The 16,232-nt window shown below is 51.4% G+C and overlaps 4 protein-coding genes, 11 non-coding genes and 1 pseudogene across 16 annotated transcripts; 15 read left to right on the top strand and 1 right to left on the bottom strand.

Moving 5' to 3' along the window:
* Positions 1-960: 960 nt before the first annotated feature.
* On the top strand, positions 961-1,064 carry STEHIDRAFT_t350. The gene has a single exon. It is a non-coding gene; the product is annotated as a tRNA-Arg (tRNA).
* Positions 1,065-1,210: 146 nt separating this feature from the next.
* STEHIDRAFT_t351 lies at positions 1,211-1,308 on the top strand. The gene has a single exon. It is a non-coding gene; the product is annotated as a tRNA-Arg (tRNA).
* Positions 1,309-1,491: 183 nt separating this feature from the next.
* Positions 1,492-1,595, top strand: STEHIDRAFT_t352. Its single transcript has one exon. It is a non-coding gene; the product is annotated as a tRNA-Trp (tRNA).
* A 179-nt stretch (positions 1,596-1,774) lies between these two features.
* Positions 1,775-1,876, top strand: STEHIDRAFT_t353. Its single transcript has one exon. It is a non-coding gene; the product is annotated as a tRNA-Gly (tRNA).
* A 142-nt stretch (positions 1,877-2,018) lies between these two features.
* STEHIDRAFT_t354 lies at positions 2,019-2,116 on the top strand. Its single transcript has one exon. It is a non-coding gene; the product is annotated as a tRNA-Gly (tRNA).
* A 184-nt stretch (positions 2,117-2,300) lies between these two features.
* On the top strand, positions 2,301-2,403 carry STEHIDRAFT_t355. Its single transcript has one exon. It is a non-coding gene; the product is annotated as a tRNA-Ala (tRNA).
* Positions 2,404-2,524: 121 nt separating this feature from the next.
* Positions 2,525-2,622, top strand: STEHIDRAFT_t356. The gene has a single exon. It is a non-coding gene; the product is annotated as a tRNA-Gly (tRNA).
* A 173-nt stretch (positions 2,623-2,795) lies between these two features.
* On the top strand, positions 2,796-2,899 carry STEHIDRAFT_t357 (annotated as a pseudogene). The gene has a single exon. The product of its transcript is annotated as a tRNA-OTHER (tRNA).
* A 159-nt stretch (positions 2,900-3,058) lies between these two features.
* Positions 3,059-3,156, top strand: STEHIDRAFT_t358. The gene has a single exon. It is a non-coding gene; the product is annotated as a tRNA-Arg (tRNA).
* A 209-nt stretch (positions 3,157-3,365) lies between these two features.
* On the top strand, positions 3,366-3,461 carry STEHIDRAFT_t359. The gene has a single exon. It is a non-coding gene; the product is annotated as a tRNA-Gln (tRNA).
* A 120-nt stretch (positions 3,462-3,581) lies between these two features.
* STEHIDRAFT_t360 lies at positions 3,582-3,679 on the top strand. Its single transcript has one exon. It is a non-coding gene; the product is annotated as a tRNA-Gly (tRNA).
* A 745-nt stretch (positions 3,680-4,424) lies between these two features.
* On the top strand, positions 4,425-6,047 carry STEHIDRAFT_150903 (uncharacterized protein). Its single transcript, XM_007311211.1, has 7 exons — positions 4,425-4,541; positions 4,613-4,752; positions 4,820-5,017; positions 5,079-5,164; positions 5,304-5,377; positions 5,454-5,650; positions 5,747-6,047. The coding sequence occupies exons 1-7, from the start codon at positions 4,433-4,435 to the stop codon at positions 5,849-5,851; spliced, it is 909 nt and encodes a 302-aa protein (XP_007311273.1). The 5' UTR covers positions 4,425-4,432; the 3' UTR covers positions 5,852-6,047.
* Positions 6,048-6,378: 331 nt separating this feature from the next.
* Positions 6,379-6,478, top strand: STEHIDRAFT_t361. The gene has a single exon. It is a non-coding gene; the product is annotated as a tRNA-Val (tRNA).
* Positions 6,479-7,876: 1,398 nt separating this feature from the next.
* On the top strand, positions 7,877-9,413 carry STEHIDRAFT_173034 (uncharacterized protein). The gene is made up of 2 exons (XM_007311210.1): positions 7,877-8,359; positions 8,422-9,413. Exon 2 carries the CDS (start codon positions 8,456-8,458, stop codon positions 8,852-8,854), a length of 399 nt encoding a protein of 132 aa, XP_007311272.1. The 5' UTR covers positions 7,877-8,359; positions 8,422-8,455; the 3' UTR covers positions 8,855-9,413.
* Positions 9,414-10,593: 1,180 nt separating this feature from the next.
* On the top strand, positions 10,594-12,342 carry STEHIDRAFT_163521 (uncharacterized protein; the record flags this gene model as incomplete). The annotated part of the gene is made up of 5 exons (XM_007311209.1): positions 10,594-10,709; positions 10,766-10,831; positions 10,896-11,060; positions 11,121-11,186; positions 11,250-12,342. 5 exons carry the CDS (start codon positions 10,594-10,596, stop codon positions 12,340-12,342), a joined length of 1,506 nt encoding a protein of 501 aa, XP_007311271.1.
* Positions 12,343-13,091: 749 nt separating this feature from the next.
* STEHIDRAFT_150902 (uncharacterized protein) lies at positions 13,092-15,218 on the bottom strand. The gene is made up of 2 exons (XM_007311208.1): positions 15,136-15,218; positions 13,092-15,081 (listed from the first exon to the last, which is right to left on the bottom strand). Exon 2 carries the CDS (start codon positions 15,063-15,065, stop codon positions 13,350-13,352), a length of 1,716 nt encoding a protein of 571 aa, XP_007311270.1. The 5' UTR covers positions 15,066-15,081; positions 15,136-15,218; the 3' UTR covers positions 13,092-13,349.
* Positions 15,219-16,232: the final 1,014 nt, after the last annotated feature.

Genomic DNA, 16,232 nt, shown 5'->3' with positions numbered 1-16,232 from the left:
GAAATTATGCGGAATCGTAAACTTCGCGAATTCGCTCCAGCCACAGACCAGCCGACGGAGCGAGCTTCGGCACGGCTCTCTCCGGGCCATCGCGACTGTGGCCCAACTGCAAATATGCATCCATGAGCACACAGTTGAGACAATGAAGTGACTCCAGTGAGTAAACGCAGTCGCGTACATTTATTCTTTATGCAGGATATCTTTTGGCGAGTTCAGGGGCTCCCGAGTCGCCAGTAAGACTTCGAAAGAACACAAACTTGCCTGACACCATCCATTATATATTGCCACTGGTCATTTCCCCAAAGAGTCACCTCCTCTGTATCCCATAACACCAAGAACATATTTGAGAGTCATGTTATGCTTGATACATGTAGTAAAAAATCTGAATAGCAGCCCAGTTAGCCAGCATGGGTGTGGGCCACATGACGAGGCCCCTCGCTCGCCACTGCCGGACCCGGGAGATGCCCCAGCCGGGACACGCGCCGCCGGCTGGCCTGTGGCTGAGGCGAAATCGCGAAACGCGCGATTCCGCATACTTTCTGAAAGCGCTGTAAGTATGAGCACGTACTGGTGGACTTATGCGAGTGCAAGATATCCTAGAGGTACAAATAGAGGAGTTCGATGAGAGAGAGCATGATGGCCGTGGTGGTCAAAAACTTACAACAAAAATAAGCGGCTCCGCTCGGAATGCCGGCTAGCGGGCCGATCCCGAGGAGGTGCACGAAAGTTTTTCAACTTGTCCTCAACCTCCATGCCCGTCTCTGCATCTATCCAGATCTCTCTCGAGTCTTGGGCAGGCCGTGCTCTGTTTCTCTCAAGGATGCCACTATGGTTATGGCTATGATTCTGGGCTTAGGGCGGTTGGCTTCCTAGCCAACATATTCAGACTCGGGGATCCCATCTTGCTGATTCTCAAGAGCTTAACTCGTCAGTTATAGAGGGCTTCTGACTATAAGTTACAGCTCGATAGCGCAACGGTAGCGCATCCGTTCCCTATCTTTCATTCTTTCTGACGTAGAATCATGGTTGACAGGAAGATCTCGGTTCGACTCCGAGTCGAGCTATGTAGTTTGAACAGGTGTTCCTTTACACTTTTCATTCTATTTTTCTTTGTCGTTCGTTTCTCTTGCTTTGGAGGGACGAGTGGCTCGGTGCAGGTTGCTTTGTTCTGGGTTCTCTTCTCTAGGACCCATAGTCTACCTACAGACATAGCTCGATAGCGCAACGGTAGCGCGTCTGTTCTCTATTATGGATCGGAATTGACCTAATGGTCGACAGAAGATCTCGGTTCGACTCCGGGTCGAGCTACCTATAGATGATGTGTCATATTTTCTTTGTCTTTCTTTGTCTTCCCTTTCTTTTGCTTTTGACGGACATAGTGGCTCAGGCTAGGGGACGTCTTGCGGGATGCTTTGTACTACGTATGTCCCGAGATCTATGAGAAATGTGATCAGAAGGGGTCCATGATAGAAATCGCCTTGCTATAGACATAGCTCGATAGCGTAACGGTAGCGCGTCTGTCCCCAATTCTTATCATGAATGGCACGGACTTAATGGTCGACAGAAAGATCTCGGTTCGAATCCGGGTCGAGCTACTGGATTCCGTTAGCGCAACCTAGTTTTTTCATACTTCGCGTTCTGTCTTCCTCTCTTTCTTTTTCTCTTGTTTCTGATGGACAGAGTGGCTCGGAGTCGGGGATCGCCTACATGCTGCTTTGTTCTAGGTCCATGATTATGACCAACTTTTGATCCGTCACAGGAGACATAGAGCTATAGCTCGATAGCGCAACGGTAGCGCGTCACTGTCCACTTGGCTTTTTCCATGAATCCAATAATGGTTGACATGAAGATCTCGGTTCGACTCCGAGTTGAGCTAATAGTCCGTAAAGCTTATGTTTTTTCTTCTTCGTCCTTTGATCGTGCTTAGGGGTGTCCCGACTCGGGGTCTGGATGCAGGTTGCTTTGTTCTACGTCCTGGGCCGTTACTCACTTATTCGTCTTGGGAGCTACGGAACTATAGCTCGGTAGTGCAACGGTAGCGCGTCTGTTCCCGATTGTGGGCTGATGTGTACCTAATGGTTGATGGAAGATCTCGGTTCGACTCCGAGTCGAGCTACCTATTGGTTGTGGACCATATTTATCGTTTGTTTCCCTGTTTTTATTTGTCTTTTTTTCCACTCTTGATCTGGACTGACGGGACATGATTCAAACTCGTGGACTGCCTATGGGCTGCTTTCTTCTCCGTTCGGGTTTCTGAGATCTTGACTAGTCCATCGCAAAGGACATCGGGCTATAGACATAGCTCGGTAGCGCAACGGTAGCGCGTCTGCGTCCACTTGCTGCCTATATATGTTTCCAGTCATGGGTGATGGGAAGATCTCGGTTCGACTCCGAGTCGAGCTACTAGCAAGCCTGCGGTTTACTTTTTTTTTATCCTGCCGGTTGCTTTGTTCTTCCTCCCAGGATATAATATCGGAAGTAAGGGTAAAAATGACTATCGAGCAGGTCGCCTTGCTATAACTATAGCTCGGTAGCGCAACGGTAGCGCGTCTGTTCCCGATTTTGGGCTGATGTGTACCTAATGGTTGATGGAAGATCTCGGTTCGACTCCGAGTCGAGCTATGTAACGTGCCTGTTCCACAGACCGTATAATTTTTCAAGCCTATGCTGGCCTTCACCTTTCTCCTCCCTTTCTCTCGCGTTGGACGGACAGAGTGGCTCTGACTTGGGGCTCTCCTGTACGCTGCTTTGTTCTGCGTTCTTTTATCTAGGCCCCATAATCCAGCTATAATCATAGCTCGATAGCTCAGCGGTAGTGCGTCTCTCCCACTTTGCATCGCGTCCTAGTTGTCTTATATGGGTGGAGAGAAAGATCTCGGTTCGTCTCCGAGTCGAGCTACGTAGGGATAGTGTTTTCGTAATTTTCGATCTTGACGGTTATCTTTTCTCGGGCTTTCCTTTGTCTTGCTTCGCGTCTAGGCTGTCACGGCTCGCCTTGCTTTAGGTGCAAATTCCTTGGCCATGATCAACCTATCCGCCGTAGGAGGCACAGAGATATAGCTCGATAGCGCAACGGTAGCGCGTCTGTTCTCTATTGTGGATCGGAGTGGACCTAATGGTTGATGGAAGATCTCGGTTCGACTCTGAGTCGAGCTACGTTCGAAGCTAAGCCGTCGCTTTTTGTGTTGATGGTTCTCGGTCTTTCCTTTGTCTTTCGTTTCTCTTGCCTTGGATGGACAGAGTGGCTCTGACTCGGAAATCGCCTGTGTGCTGCTTTCTTCCGGATTCTAAGTCTTCATCAATTGAAAACAGAGGAACCTAGGAATGGAAGTGGTTCATCGTAGAGGTCGCCTTGCTATGGACATGGCTCGGTAGCGCAACGGTAGCACATCTGTCTCTGATCTTCTAGAGCGAACAATACAGTTGACAGAAAGTTCTCGGTTCGACTCCGAGTCGAGCTACTAGCAAGCCTGCGGTTTACTTTTTTTTATCCTGCCGGTTGCTTTGTTCTTCCTCCCAGGATATAATATCGTAAGTACGGGTAAAAATGACTATCGAGGAGGTCGCCTTGCTATAACTATAGCTCGATAGCGCAACGGTAGCGCATCTGTTCCCGATCTTAGATTGATGTAGACCTAATGGTTGATGGAAGATCTCGGTTCGACTCCGAGTCGAGCTGCTGGCCGTCTAATGAAGCAATCATTTTTCCCGATTACCACGTCCTTCCGGCGCTTGAGGTGCTTTGTTCCTTTGTTCCTTTGTTCTGAAATCATCCCTTCCTGTGTAGCTTCGACGCGGAGGCAGTCATTCCTCGCTGCTTCTATTCCTGCTCTGGAAGCTTAGAGTGAACGCGGCTCGATTGTGCCCCTTGATAGCAGACTTCGTTCTGCCACTGGGAATATATCTCTGGGGTACTTTACGCCGCAGTTTCATCATCGGCCCATTTCGTCGACTCCTTTGTCTTGATCCTGCCGCACTCTCCGGATTGCTCCATCAGATTGCGCTAATCCGATGATCAGGTTCTTGGTGTGCCCTAGAGTCACTGCTCGTCTTGAGGGGTCATTCCATCACCTGGACTGTCGCATCATCATCGCTTCTCGTGCTTTGACCCGCGACCACTTTGGATTGTTGCTAAGAACGACCTTGTCCAAGTAGATTGGATGCTATTGAGACACAGTATGTGAAATTATTTTTCGCCTGCCGCGTAGGGAACAAAGCTGGCTAAATGATTGAACCGAGGAATTGTGACTCGGTCCAACAACGTTCAAGGGCCCTGACACAGTCCCACGTGGTCGGCAAGAAGTTCTTGCCGCGTGTCTCCTTTGTTCCGCATCATATATGAGGGGCCGGCCTCAGGTCGCCTTCTCTCATCGTTCACCACCATCTTCTCATTCCTTCCTCCACAACTTCATCGACATCACTTACTACCGCCATGCTCTCTTGTCTCAGACATCGCAAAACGAAGAAGATAGCAGTTACCGACCCGAAGTGGGAGCGGAAACCAAACAAACGCCTTGTACGAATCCGAGAACCGTCAGAAGGTGAGTCACTGTGTCGCGACTGAGTGATGTCCCGTCTGGACTGAAAGTGGTGCCTTTTCCGTTACTCTTAGAACCAGAGGATACACGGTCTTCAAAGAAAGTCAAGCGTGAAAGCAAGTCCAAGCCAATTGCGAATAGCGGCAGCGACACAGCAAGCGAAGCATCCCACCCAAATTCCTTGTCGACTATCCCTATGGAACTTTTTCGACAGGTTCGTTTCTTGTTTAGATGGTTTAACATAGCTCTCATTAAGTTCTGTCACCTCCGTGTTTCGACAGATTGTATCACACCTCAGTCCCCGGGACCTTCTGTCTCTCTCAAAGACGAACAAAGCACTTCATCTATTACTGTGGTCTCGGAGCTCGCAATCCATCTGGCTGGATATCTGGAACAACCACCCGGTGCCTTTGTACGAATGCCCCGAAGACTATCCCGAACCGGCATGGGTGAATCTCCTCCTGGGGAATACGTGCTGGGTGAGTGGCTTACATTGCTGTGGTTCCTTCTTATGAATGGTTTACGAATGCGTATATCTAGGTCTGTGGTGCGAAGGGCGCGATGCACGTCGACTTCACTGTGAGGCGTCAAACGTGTGTATACCCGAGTAAATGTATCACGGATGGGTAAGCAATCTTCACCACCACCACCACCACCGTCATCATTCAGATTTCTCTGATTACACACTCTTCTTAAAAATTGACGCTGAACTCGATTTGACCGCATGGAATCGTCTGGCTTGTGCGTTGATTGCCACAATTGCAGGCTTGTTCAAGAAGAGGAAGCATTGCAAATGGGTATTGAGGAAGACTGGCTTTATTCGATCGTTCACACTGGCTGTAGGTTTTCTTTCCCCTTTGATGCGTCTTCGCATCAGACCCGTGATCAATTTGCTGACGTACATATTTTCAACAGTCCGCGATCCGCTTACAGCCACTAGCATGTGGGAGTTCACTCCCTACTGGAACCCAAAGGACATTCGTGCCCTTCAAGCCGAACTGAAAACCCTCGAGGAAAAAATGAAAAAGAAGAGTCTTACAGAGAAAATGAAGGCGAAAAAGAGGGAGAAGCTTCGAGACGAGAAAGAGAATTATCAATGGGAACGGGAAAGGGTGAGTCTCTTTACCATGCTTCTCCCTTTCCTGAATCTTCCTCTACAGATATTGAAGATATGGTCACTGACTGATTGTGGTTGATCTTAATTTCAGCTGGCGAAACACCAAGCCTCCTGGTACAATGGCGGATTGGGAGGGCAGCCCGGATGGGGAGTACTCTACGACTTGCGTGCTGTGGCTCCGCTCGGGCGGCGTTAGCCGGTCGACCCCAAGTAATAATGGTAGCGCGTCTCTCCATTTGTTTCTTTGATCCTACTGGTCGACAGACAGTTCTCGGTTCGACTCCGAGTTGAGCTATCGTCGATTTCGTGGTGTTTTTCTTTCTTTCATCTCACTATACGCTATCACGACTCTGGCTCTTCCTGTGAGCTTCCTTCTTCCACTTCCTGGACTGGGCATGACCACCTTATCCGTGTTTGGAGATACAGAACTATAGCTCGATGCTTAGCTCATGGTAGCGCGTCTCTATCAATGAAGTCCCGTATCCCAGTTGTCTTATATTGATTGAGAATGAAAGTTCTCGTTTCTACTCCGAATCGAGCTACTGCTTGTGACAATGTGCGTTTCGCACTTTTTGTTCCATTTCCATTTCCCTTTGTCTTTCTTTTCTTGTTCTCTGGGATGAGTAACGTGATTTATACTCGGAATTGGCCGCACGTCGCTTTGTTCTACAAGCCAGGTCGTGGCATTGACCAACCTATCCATCTTGACATATATAGAAATACAGCTCGATAGCGCAACGGTAGCGCGTCTCTGCCCACATATCTTACCGCAGGTAAAGCAATTGTTGACAGGAAGATCTCGGTTCGACTCCGAGTCTGGCTATGAGCCTACGACGAAGTTCTATGGTATATTTTGCTAGCCTATCGTTATCTTTCCCTTTCCCTTCCCTTTGTCTTTCTTTTGACGGACACAGTGTCTCAAACTCGGGGACCACCTACGGGCTGCTTGGTTCTGGGTTTTTCCATCTTGGCCCCGTATTCCTGCTATATTCATGGCTGGGTAGCGTAATGGTAGCGCGTCTCTCCATTTATTCATTCGATCCTGTTGGTCAGTAGGAAGGTCTCGATTCGACTCATAGTTGAGCTATTGATTGTGACAGTTCATCAATAGCTTTTTCCTTGGTTTCTGGTTCTTTTGTCACTCCGGAACCTGTTGGATGTTTTGCTCTGTGTTCTGGGCCATAATCGACTTGTCCGTCTTGTTCGAGTCCGAGTCGAGCTACTAGAGCGTTCAAGTTGTGAGCCGTTGGTTTTTCATTGTCTCAAAGCTGGGGTTTTGTTTTCCTGGAGATCTCTGATACTCGTGCTTAAGGATCTCATACCATATGACGGATTAAAAATGTGCGTACTTGCTCGGATGAGAATGTGGAGAATATGTGGCAAGGGGTGATTTTTGTCACCGTTGTGGCGTGAGTATGTACGGGTTGCATCGGAGTCTGAAAATCTGAGTTCGAGGGTGAGCCGCCGCCCCATGATTACTTGCACTTCCCCTCAACGACTTCAAACCTGATATATCTTGACTTACCGAAACTAAGATAGATATCTTCCGGTGCCGAATGCTACACGCTGGGCGATGCATGGCATGCTTCGAACCCTCTCGGGCTCCATAAATCTTTACTATTCACCGGCCTTGATAGGCTGGACAACGTTCCGTAGAAATCTTGGTGGGCACTCCTTAGATAACCCACCTAGAGGTCATTGCTGGGTCACTAGTACGCTGATTCGAACGATGCTGCCTCTTTGGACAGTATGTAGCAAAATGGGGCACGACGTAACTTACTGTCGTTGGCAAGTCGTTGGACCAGACTCTCTCCCGATTCAACTCGCCACCTTTGACCTCTACACACACAGACACACAGAGAGAATGATATTCTGAAATAGAATTGATTTTATGGAGGACATAGTGCTCGCCACTGGCGACTCTAACGCGGCGAACTGTCGAGTTGGTGCGGGAACCTATCGGACGGATTTTGACGACTTTCGATTTCTCATCTGTCGCACGTCCTTTCTCTGTGCTCAATCAATTTCATGCTACATTATATGCATATGTTGTATACCAATCAAAAGTTTCGAGCTCCTTGGAGGAGGTGAGAATTATCTGAGGGAGCGGGTGCCACAATTGCCACACCCGGGAATTCACGGCCGGCAGTCGGTCCGGTCACGGTGGACCTTCGATTTTATTCATCTTTTTCCTATCTTTTCCTCAGTCTTGGTCTGTCTCAGCCGTCTCAGGATCCAACTCTTCTCATAAGGGATTTCTACTATGCGTTGTCTCAGGCAGAGAAAATAGTTCATTCTATATGAGCTCGTAACCGTCGGTGAACGAGTTCACCTCCTTACATCTCCGCTTTTTGGTTCGAAACGCACATCCTTACTTGTGCACTCCTCGGTCGACCCTCGTCATCATCTTTGGCCTCTATACGCGTCGAATATATCGTTGTATCCTGACAGGTTGTTAGTTTGAAGCTCTATTGGCATTATTCGCGGCATCCACTCACGTTCTCGCCGGACATGGTCGCACCGAAACGTCACTAGCTGTCGAAGAGAGATCTGATAAGGCTGGACATAGCAAGTAGAGAAGATTGTATGGAGTAGAGGTTGAGCAGGGCCTTCAGAAGTTGCTCTAGAGGATGAATGGCACAAGCACAAAAGATGGGGAGTAGAGATCGACGTTTCATATACCCTCATCGTTGCTCCCAGTCTCGTGCGTTCGATATTGAATCTCTCGTCTCTCAACGACCAACTAACCGTCTCTCCTCGTCTTAGGTCTCGTGTTCACCGCGTCCATAAATTTTGCATCATGCCACACCCCTCCCTCGCATCTTCGACCTCCTCACCCCGAATAGTGACGTGTCCCGCCAACATTCATCCTCCATACCCAAACAAGGTTCTTCATCAGTTCCTGGCCCACAGACTCCTCTCCTCTCCACCAGTACACAATCAGCTCCTCATAATCTATGAGTCTCCGCTTAAACTCTCCAACCCGAGACGCCAGCGGCTCGACGCGCCGACGTCGATTATCCCGAACTACGCCGGAGCGAAGTTGACCACAGGAGCAGAGTTCGAGCTCAAAGTTTGCGGAATGGTGCCAAATACGAGAGGAGGCGACCTGGAATTATTGGGACCGAAAATTCTCGGCTCTTGCTCTTCGATGAGGAGGGTTGTTGGTTTTGGAGGAGATGGGAGCGCGGGGGGATGATTTCGCTGGAGCTTGTACGACAGCGCGAGGAGTTAGCTGCTGAAAGGGACAGCGCTGGATCGAACTCCTCGAAGTTGTATCTGTTCTGCAGGAATGACGACAATGACGGCTCTCGAGTGGATAAACGCGAAATAGAGGTAGACGTGGCGACCGCGATCCAGGATGGAGATAATGGAGGAAGGGGGATGGGAGGAGGAAAGACTAGAGTTTGTAGAGTGGATGATGGTAAGACTAGCCAGATCGGAACCGTGTGCGTTAGTCGGGCATGATGGCAAGTGGGGTAAAGGTGGATCCTGTATGGCTGGCGGCGGCCAGGAGAAGAGGAGAGGGAAGGACATGTGGATGGAGGCGTGTAGACAGAGATCGTGGATGCCGCTGATGAGAATCCGACAGTATAAGAGGAGAAAAGGCCAGTGGCTAAGTGCGGGCGGAGCAGGGTCGGAGGACTATCGTTGACGTTGTGAGGGAAGGTGAGTTTGCTGAGAAGAAGTCGAAGAACGTAGGAGGAGGTCCAGAGTCGCGAGAGGCAGGAGCTCGGCGAGGAGTAGGATAGTCCGTGGTGGGAGGTCTTCGCCTATCTTCTCGTATACACTCGATGTTGATGCTTCCTGCAAGTCAACAGCGTGCATGTATAGACTGTAAAGAATACAAGTGCACTTTACTGGAGCATTCCATGGTCGTGGTCGATTAGAATTCGGAAAACCGACAAAATATTGGGCCACACGCCTCATTAATCCTCAAGTTTTTGCTCTATTTCCATGCATCCGATTCGTCGCCACTGATCATGCTCTCCGACGGTCCAGACTTATATTGTGTCATGAGTCAAAGATATCGTGGCTTACCGACATTAGCCGCCTGCAAGTTGATCCTAATACGCCCATCGCGGTCGCCGCTAGACCTCTAGGTAGCTGCATTGACAGTATGGACTACGTTGAGGTCTTGTTTGAGGCATCAAAAAAGGTCGTCGGGAGAGACGTCACAAGAGAGGTGCACCGGCAGATGTGAGTGGCAAGGCCCACGGTGGGCTGTGGCCCTAGCGTTGTCGATGATGGCCGCGGCCATTTCGTGATACACAATCCGTTGGTGCCAACCTGCTACTGCCATAGGTGCGTAAGTTCCGCGAGTCATTTCAGAGCGAAATTAAATCGATACGCAGGAAATACCCACGGACGGTATCTATGTGGCCGTCGTCATCGTCCGTGCCGTGCCAGACAGGCCGCATGCTTTCCCGACTCATACCGACGCATGAGTGATTGTTCGAGAAGGTGGAACCACCGATGGCACCTTTTGGTTCGACGAAAAAGGAAATTTTTGGTCGACTGCGCGGCCGCACCGAGGACGTCTCTGAAGTCGCGTCCCAATGTGTTAGCAAGCGGCACCCTCGGACTCGCCAGCAATTTTATCCTGCGTGCCGGTGAGGGCGTGTTTTCTGGGGCGTAGTAACGACGGTCGACGAAGGAAACCAAGACGCGATCACGTGCAGTCTACACGCCAACGCGCGGGGCGCTTGCTGTTCGTTTCGGGACGGGCCTTTGAGGCCCATTCCCTGAAGCAGCATGATCCTGCTGATAACGCTACGTAACGTGGACGAAAAATCGCTTACACTAGCATCGATAGGCCGGGCCCGTCACGATATAAAAGCGCAGGACTCAGCTCGGGTTGACCTCCAGCCTTCACGTTCCCTCCACATCCTTCCTCCTCTGCGCCCCTCCATCTCCTACCTCTCCCTTTTTCATAACATGTTCTCCATCACCACTCACCCGAACACTGCCCGCGCCCCTACAGCAGTTACCGATGACCCCGTGGACTGGGGTTTCTGGTTAGTATCAGAGGAAGACGAGGAGGCTCCTGATTCGTACGTCTAGATCTGCTTGATGTCGTGCGATTATTACTAATACCGTCCTCCATCAGTCCACAAGAGCCCCCCCAGGCGGAAGCCACTGCGAGCAATTCCTCCATCCCCGGGCCATCCGTTGTGTGCGTTATCGTTGTCCATCTCTTTGCCCTCCCTCAGTTGACTCACGCGTAGACCTCATTCCAGCCCACCCTCCATCCCCATCTCGAACCCTGTGTCCACCGCCATCTCTAACACACCCTCCACCACCATCTCGAACACAGCCTCCACCACCATCTCGAACACACCCTCCAACGCCATTTCAAACACACTCTCCATCGCCATCTCGAACCAACAAGAAGGATCGACGCTGTATGCATCCCCACCTTTGGCTTTCATGGTTGTGTCAGACGCTGATGTGATGCTTTTTAGGACGGCGACGATGACGGACGACACAGACGATGTTGTCAAAGGAGGGCAAGGGACACCCACCAAAAAGTGCGTTCTTCCCCTTTTCGTTCGTGATCACAGTTTGACAGTTGAGCCTACTTTCTCATCTAGCCACCCACCGTCGTCGAGCACGAAAGAGAACATCCTCCCTCCACCATCCTCCACCTCCAATTCACCCGCACGCCGACGGATCGATCGGCAAGACACGATCCCTCCCTCGACGGCAGTCTCTCGGCCTCCTGTACCGACGACTGGGTTCACTTTCGGCAAGAGGTCTTACAGCGAATTTTTCGAGGAGATCAGTCAGAACAGAGACCCCGTTCCGGACACCGCCAAGACACCTCTCCTACACGCTCCAGCCTCCCTACCGACCGTAGACAACACACCCATCGATCCCACTCCTCATCCATCCTCATCCACCCTACTCTCACCAGCGTTGGAGGGTCACTCTCCCTCTGCGAACAATGTCTCCCGCCGGCATCGCACCCTGCGCCGAAAGAGGGCGGCTAGATCTAACGCTCCTGCTTCGGTATCTGAAGACGATCCCCTCACCCTCAGGATCTTGTTTGCCTTAGAGGCCGTAAAACCACGGTTTAGGGTCGGGTCAGATTTATTCGACCTTGACCCGGATTATGCAACCGAAATTCCCTGCCAATGGGATCTGTCTACCGGTGGACACAGCCGTCATGACATCTACACGGAGAAGTCGGGTGCGTATAAGCACCTCAAGGAGCAGCACAGCGTCGGGTCTGCCATTAATGGTGCGGTGCCTGTGAGGGTCACTTGCCAGTGGGGTGACCACTGTCGCAGGAGCATCAAGCTGGAGTCATTAGCCCGCCACATAGAGAGCCATGTCAGCGGCTCCGTTTACTGTCAGCTCTGCAGGGAGTGGAGAAATGAGCGTGGGCAACCTGCCCGCTGTATTGGCCACCTCCGAAAGCAGTGTTCCTTCACTCGAGAAGGGGCTACTACCTTGGAGGAGTTACACGCCAAGCTCGTCGAGCTCGATATCATCACGGCCGAGGAAAACCTTCCTGTCGTCCCTTCTTCCCCTGTCCTCCCCGCCCAAGCCTCGTCGTCCACATCCCAACCCGGCCCTTCCTCCATCGCCGGCCCTTCCTCCATCCCCTCCGCCTCCACCGCCACTAGTCACTTCGTCGCGCAAACCTCGGGTGGTGGTAACAAGCGCAGGAGGGTGAAGTAGGTAGGAGATACGAAATGGGCACTGGTATTCCTTCGGCCGGTCGTTCCATTTCAATGTGTTGGATCCCCTGCCGGTGAACGACTTCCTCTCCGCCCCACCTCTCCCCAATGTCTCGTGTTTTCTCTCTCTCCGTTATGCTTCGTTTTCCACCATCAATCTTATTTATTGTCTTTTTTCCCTTTGTCTCTTACAACTTAACCGTATTTTTATCCACTTACTCGACCGTTGAACCCTACCACTCACGGACGCTCATAGCGACTTTTGTCATAGCTACTGTACTACTCCCCCCATTGTTCTGTACAATGTCTGTAGTCACTAGCCAGACCCACCCATTCGTCCATTCTGTACTCGTCTCGGATCTCCTCAAGTCTCCTCAAGTCTCAAAGTACTATGCCTCATCTTTCCTTGCTTACGTCTGTGTCCATAGTCGCATAGTGTCTCGTTGTCTCCTGCTACTTACAAGTTATGGCTCCGCCTCGTCTGCTCTGAATACTTACGCGCAATCTCAACATCGTTTTGTACATCGTCCTGACCTAGAGCTACCTCACGCTATGCGCGTACCAGAGAGCTGAACGTTCATACAGCTCGCTGCGGAGTGCATCGACACCGATGAGAAACTCTGCTCCTGATTGAGTGTGGCCTACCGTCCTTAAAGCCAACAGGCTGCCGTTGAGACCATGGGGTCCTTTTGAACAAATTACTGTTTGGGACAGTAAGGAGAAAGGAGTCACGGCAGCGAACGGATCCGGAAAGAAGAAAACTACAGCGGCTGATATTCGAATACTAGATACAAATGCAATACGGTCCTAATAGTCATCGTTTCTCGAGCATTAAGCAAATCGGACATCGTACATACAATCGAGGACTTCTTCTGCAGTTGATAACTTACAGCAACAAACGACAAAGCCTACGAAGACGCTACCCTAGACCATCGTACACGAATCCAAATTCACCACGGCAACAGCCTGAATAAACGTCGCACCCAAAGACTCGAGCAGCCACGAAAATCATGCCTCCTCTGGCCAGACAATCTTCACATTGATCCCCCCTCTCGTCGCCCCGACCATCTCAACCTCACCCCACGACTCTCTCAAGTCCAGCCCTACCCACCCGCCAGCTTCGACCTGACCATCCAGTTCACTCTCACTAGTTTCCTCTCCGATCCCTCTGGGCACTCTTCCAAACCGAACCCTCACCTCCCTCAAATTCAGCATCAACCTCTCCAGTCTCAAACAATGCCCCACAGCCAGAGCTTCGTCCTCCCGGTCGTCGATAGTGGTGAGGTCCAGGGATTGAAGGGTAGGCGAACAGTCGAGGGTGTGGATGAGAAGAGGGAGGGAGAGGGGTGAGAGACCGAATTCGGTAAGGCGAAGGTGGGTAAGGTTGGGGTAGGGAGTTATGATGGGTGGAAGTGGTGCGTCGTATGGTGAGGTGGAGGACGATGAAGATGACGTGAATGGGTGCGTGAATATCGTCTCGCAGAGGGACTTGACGCGTTGAGACGACTCTTCGCTCCTCGGGCAGGTTTCCTTGTCGCAATCCGTTTCGAGTGTCAGCTCCTGGACTCCGACTCTACTCTCGCCACCGATGGAGAGCAGGTGAGAGAACGCGCGCACGCTGTCCTCGGGGGAGATGTTATCGTGCCAGTTGTCCATGGTGATGTGGAGGGAACGTAAGTTGGCACAAGCTTCCGAGTTACGGAGCTCGAGTGCGAGGTGTTGGGCGACGCTAGGGATATGGCCTGAATACGATTCCTCGTCGAGATCCATGGCGTCTGGCTCGTTTGTGACGTTTGTGGGCGTGCTGCAGTCGAGAATGATGGAGAGGCTCTGAAGGTCAAGGCCGTCGAATGCGGAAAGGAAGGGCGGTGCGCGTATACTACCGTTCGTGGCCGAAGCGGTGTCGAGCTTGGGTAGGAGTCTTGGTGAAAGCGTTGGGGAAAGGGTAGGAGAAGAGATGACGGAAGGACGATGGTCACGCCAGCCAGCGCTGAGCGTCAGGTCCTTAACGTTAGTGAAATGGCGAAGGAACAGTCTCAACGGGTGCCCGTGACCTCGCGCGCGGATATCGACCTTGTCAGCATCGATGGTCCAGAGCGAGGCGGGTGATTGGGCAGTGGAAGAAACGTGGGCGCTAACGATTGTTTCGTATACGGCGAGACCGAGATCGTTATCGTCGGAGCATAAGACTTGGAATGATCGGAGACGGCGGGGGAGTCTGAAGAGGATACTGGGTAGGAGGAACCGGATGTCGTCCGCACTGACTGGTTGCTTCTGGGCCTTGTTGAGGTTCTTGTGCATCGAGATGCTGAAATGTTTGATCGCCGCTACCTTCGACTTCGATCCTGAATCCTCCATCGCCTTCAACAAGCCCACCATCCCATCCTGGGAAACATCAACTGCACTCCAGAAGGCAGTCCTAGCCGGCTCTGTCCACCCTTTGCAAACGCACGCGAGCGTACGGAAGGCATTCAGACGATAGGCGCTGCGCCCGTCTCCAGTCACCGACATGGAAAGCGCGAGGTCGGAATCGTCCGCACGGACGAGGTCGAGGAATTGGGTGTCATGGATAGGAACGTCGAAGATACCGAGGGCTTTGAATATTCGAAGAAGAATCTCGGAAGAGAGTTGGGGAGGAGGTCCATGGGAGCCTCCAGAGATGACCTTGGGAGGTGCGACTCGTGAGGACAGGGGCGTCTGTGGACGAGGAGATTGTATGGGCATTGGCGACAAGTTCAGACTGTTCGCGCTCTGGTGAGCGCGAAAGTCTCAAATGGGACATGGTAGAACTCACTAAGAATAAAACTCCAGAACTGTTAGACCTAAACAACTGATATGGCAGTGGGAGCGCGGTGTAGCGTTAGGAGTGGTTGTCGGGAAATAGATGGTGGGAATGTTGCCAGTTCAAAGTTGGACTCTTATATAGGGGCGCAGGGGCTCGGCTGAGGATGAGCGTCAGCAGGCTCCGCCCCTGTGCTGGACATGGGACGAACCCGCTGTTGTTCCCTGTCGTCATCCATCATGAACACGAGAACAACAGTCTTCCCAGAATGGAGCGTCGGAAGAACGCGGGTGCAAGCGGAAACATTCGTCTCTCAAGTTCAGTGTACTAGATGACGGTCTAGGTCAACCCGAGAAGAATGCTTCGAGAACTGGATCAACGTTCGAAAAGCCTGGATAATTCGATGTGAGCAGCCTGCCTGAGTGTAAGTCAATCTCCCTCACTGGCAGGCGCTGGCGAACTGGGCGACTCTATTGCGGCCGTAGTCAGAGCTTCGAGTGATAACAATGGTGTAGAACAAGAGATACACAGGTAAACTCATACTGGTGTCGACAGTCGAACAAACGTCCTTGTGGATACGGTCTTTGTGGGTACACAATTACAGCGCTTTCAGAAATTATGCGGAATCGTAAACTTCGCGAATTCGCTCCAGCCACAGGCCAGCCGACGGAGCGAGCTTCGGCACGGCTCTCTCCGGGCCATCGCGACTGTGGCCCAACTGCAAATATGCATCCATGAGCACACAGTTGAGACAATGAAGTGACTCCAGTGAGTAAACGCAGTCGCGTACATTTATTCTTTATGCGGGATATCTTTTGGCGAGTTCAGGGGCTCTCGAGTCGCCAGTAAGACTTCGAAAGAACACAAACTTGCCTGACACCATCCATTATATATTGTCACTGGTCATTTCCCCAAAGAGTCACCTCCTCTGTATCCCATAACACCAAGAACATATTTGAGAGTCATGTTATGCTTGATACATGTAGTAAAAAATCTGAATAGCAGCCCAGTTAGCCAGCATGGGGTGTGGGCCACATGACGAGGCCGCTCGCTCGCCACTGCCGGACCCGGGAGATGCCCCAGCCGGGACACGCGCCGCCGGCTGGCCT

The sequence above is a fragment of the Stereum hirsutum genome, assembly GCF_000264905.1.
Source record: "Stereum hirsutum FP-91666 SS1 unplaced genomic scaffold STEHIscaffold_24, whole genome shotgun sequence".
NCBI classification, from domain to species: domain Eukaryota; kingdom Fungi; phylum Basidiomycota; class Agaricomycetes; order Russulales; family Stereaceae; genus Stereum; species Stereum hirsutum.
This window is presented reverse-complemented; position numbering and strand designations above follow the sequence as displayed.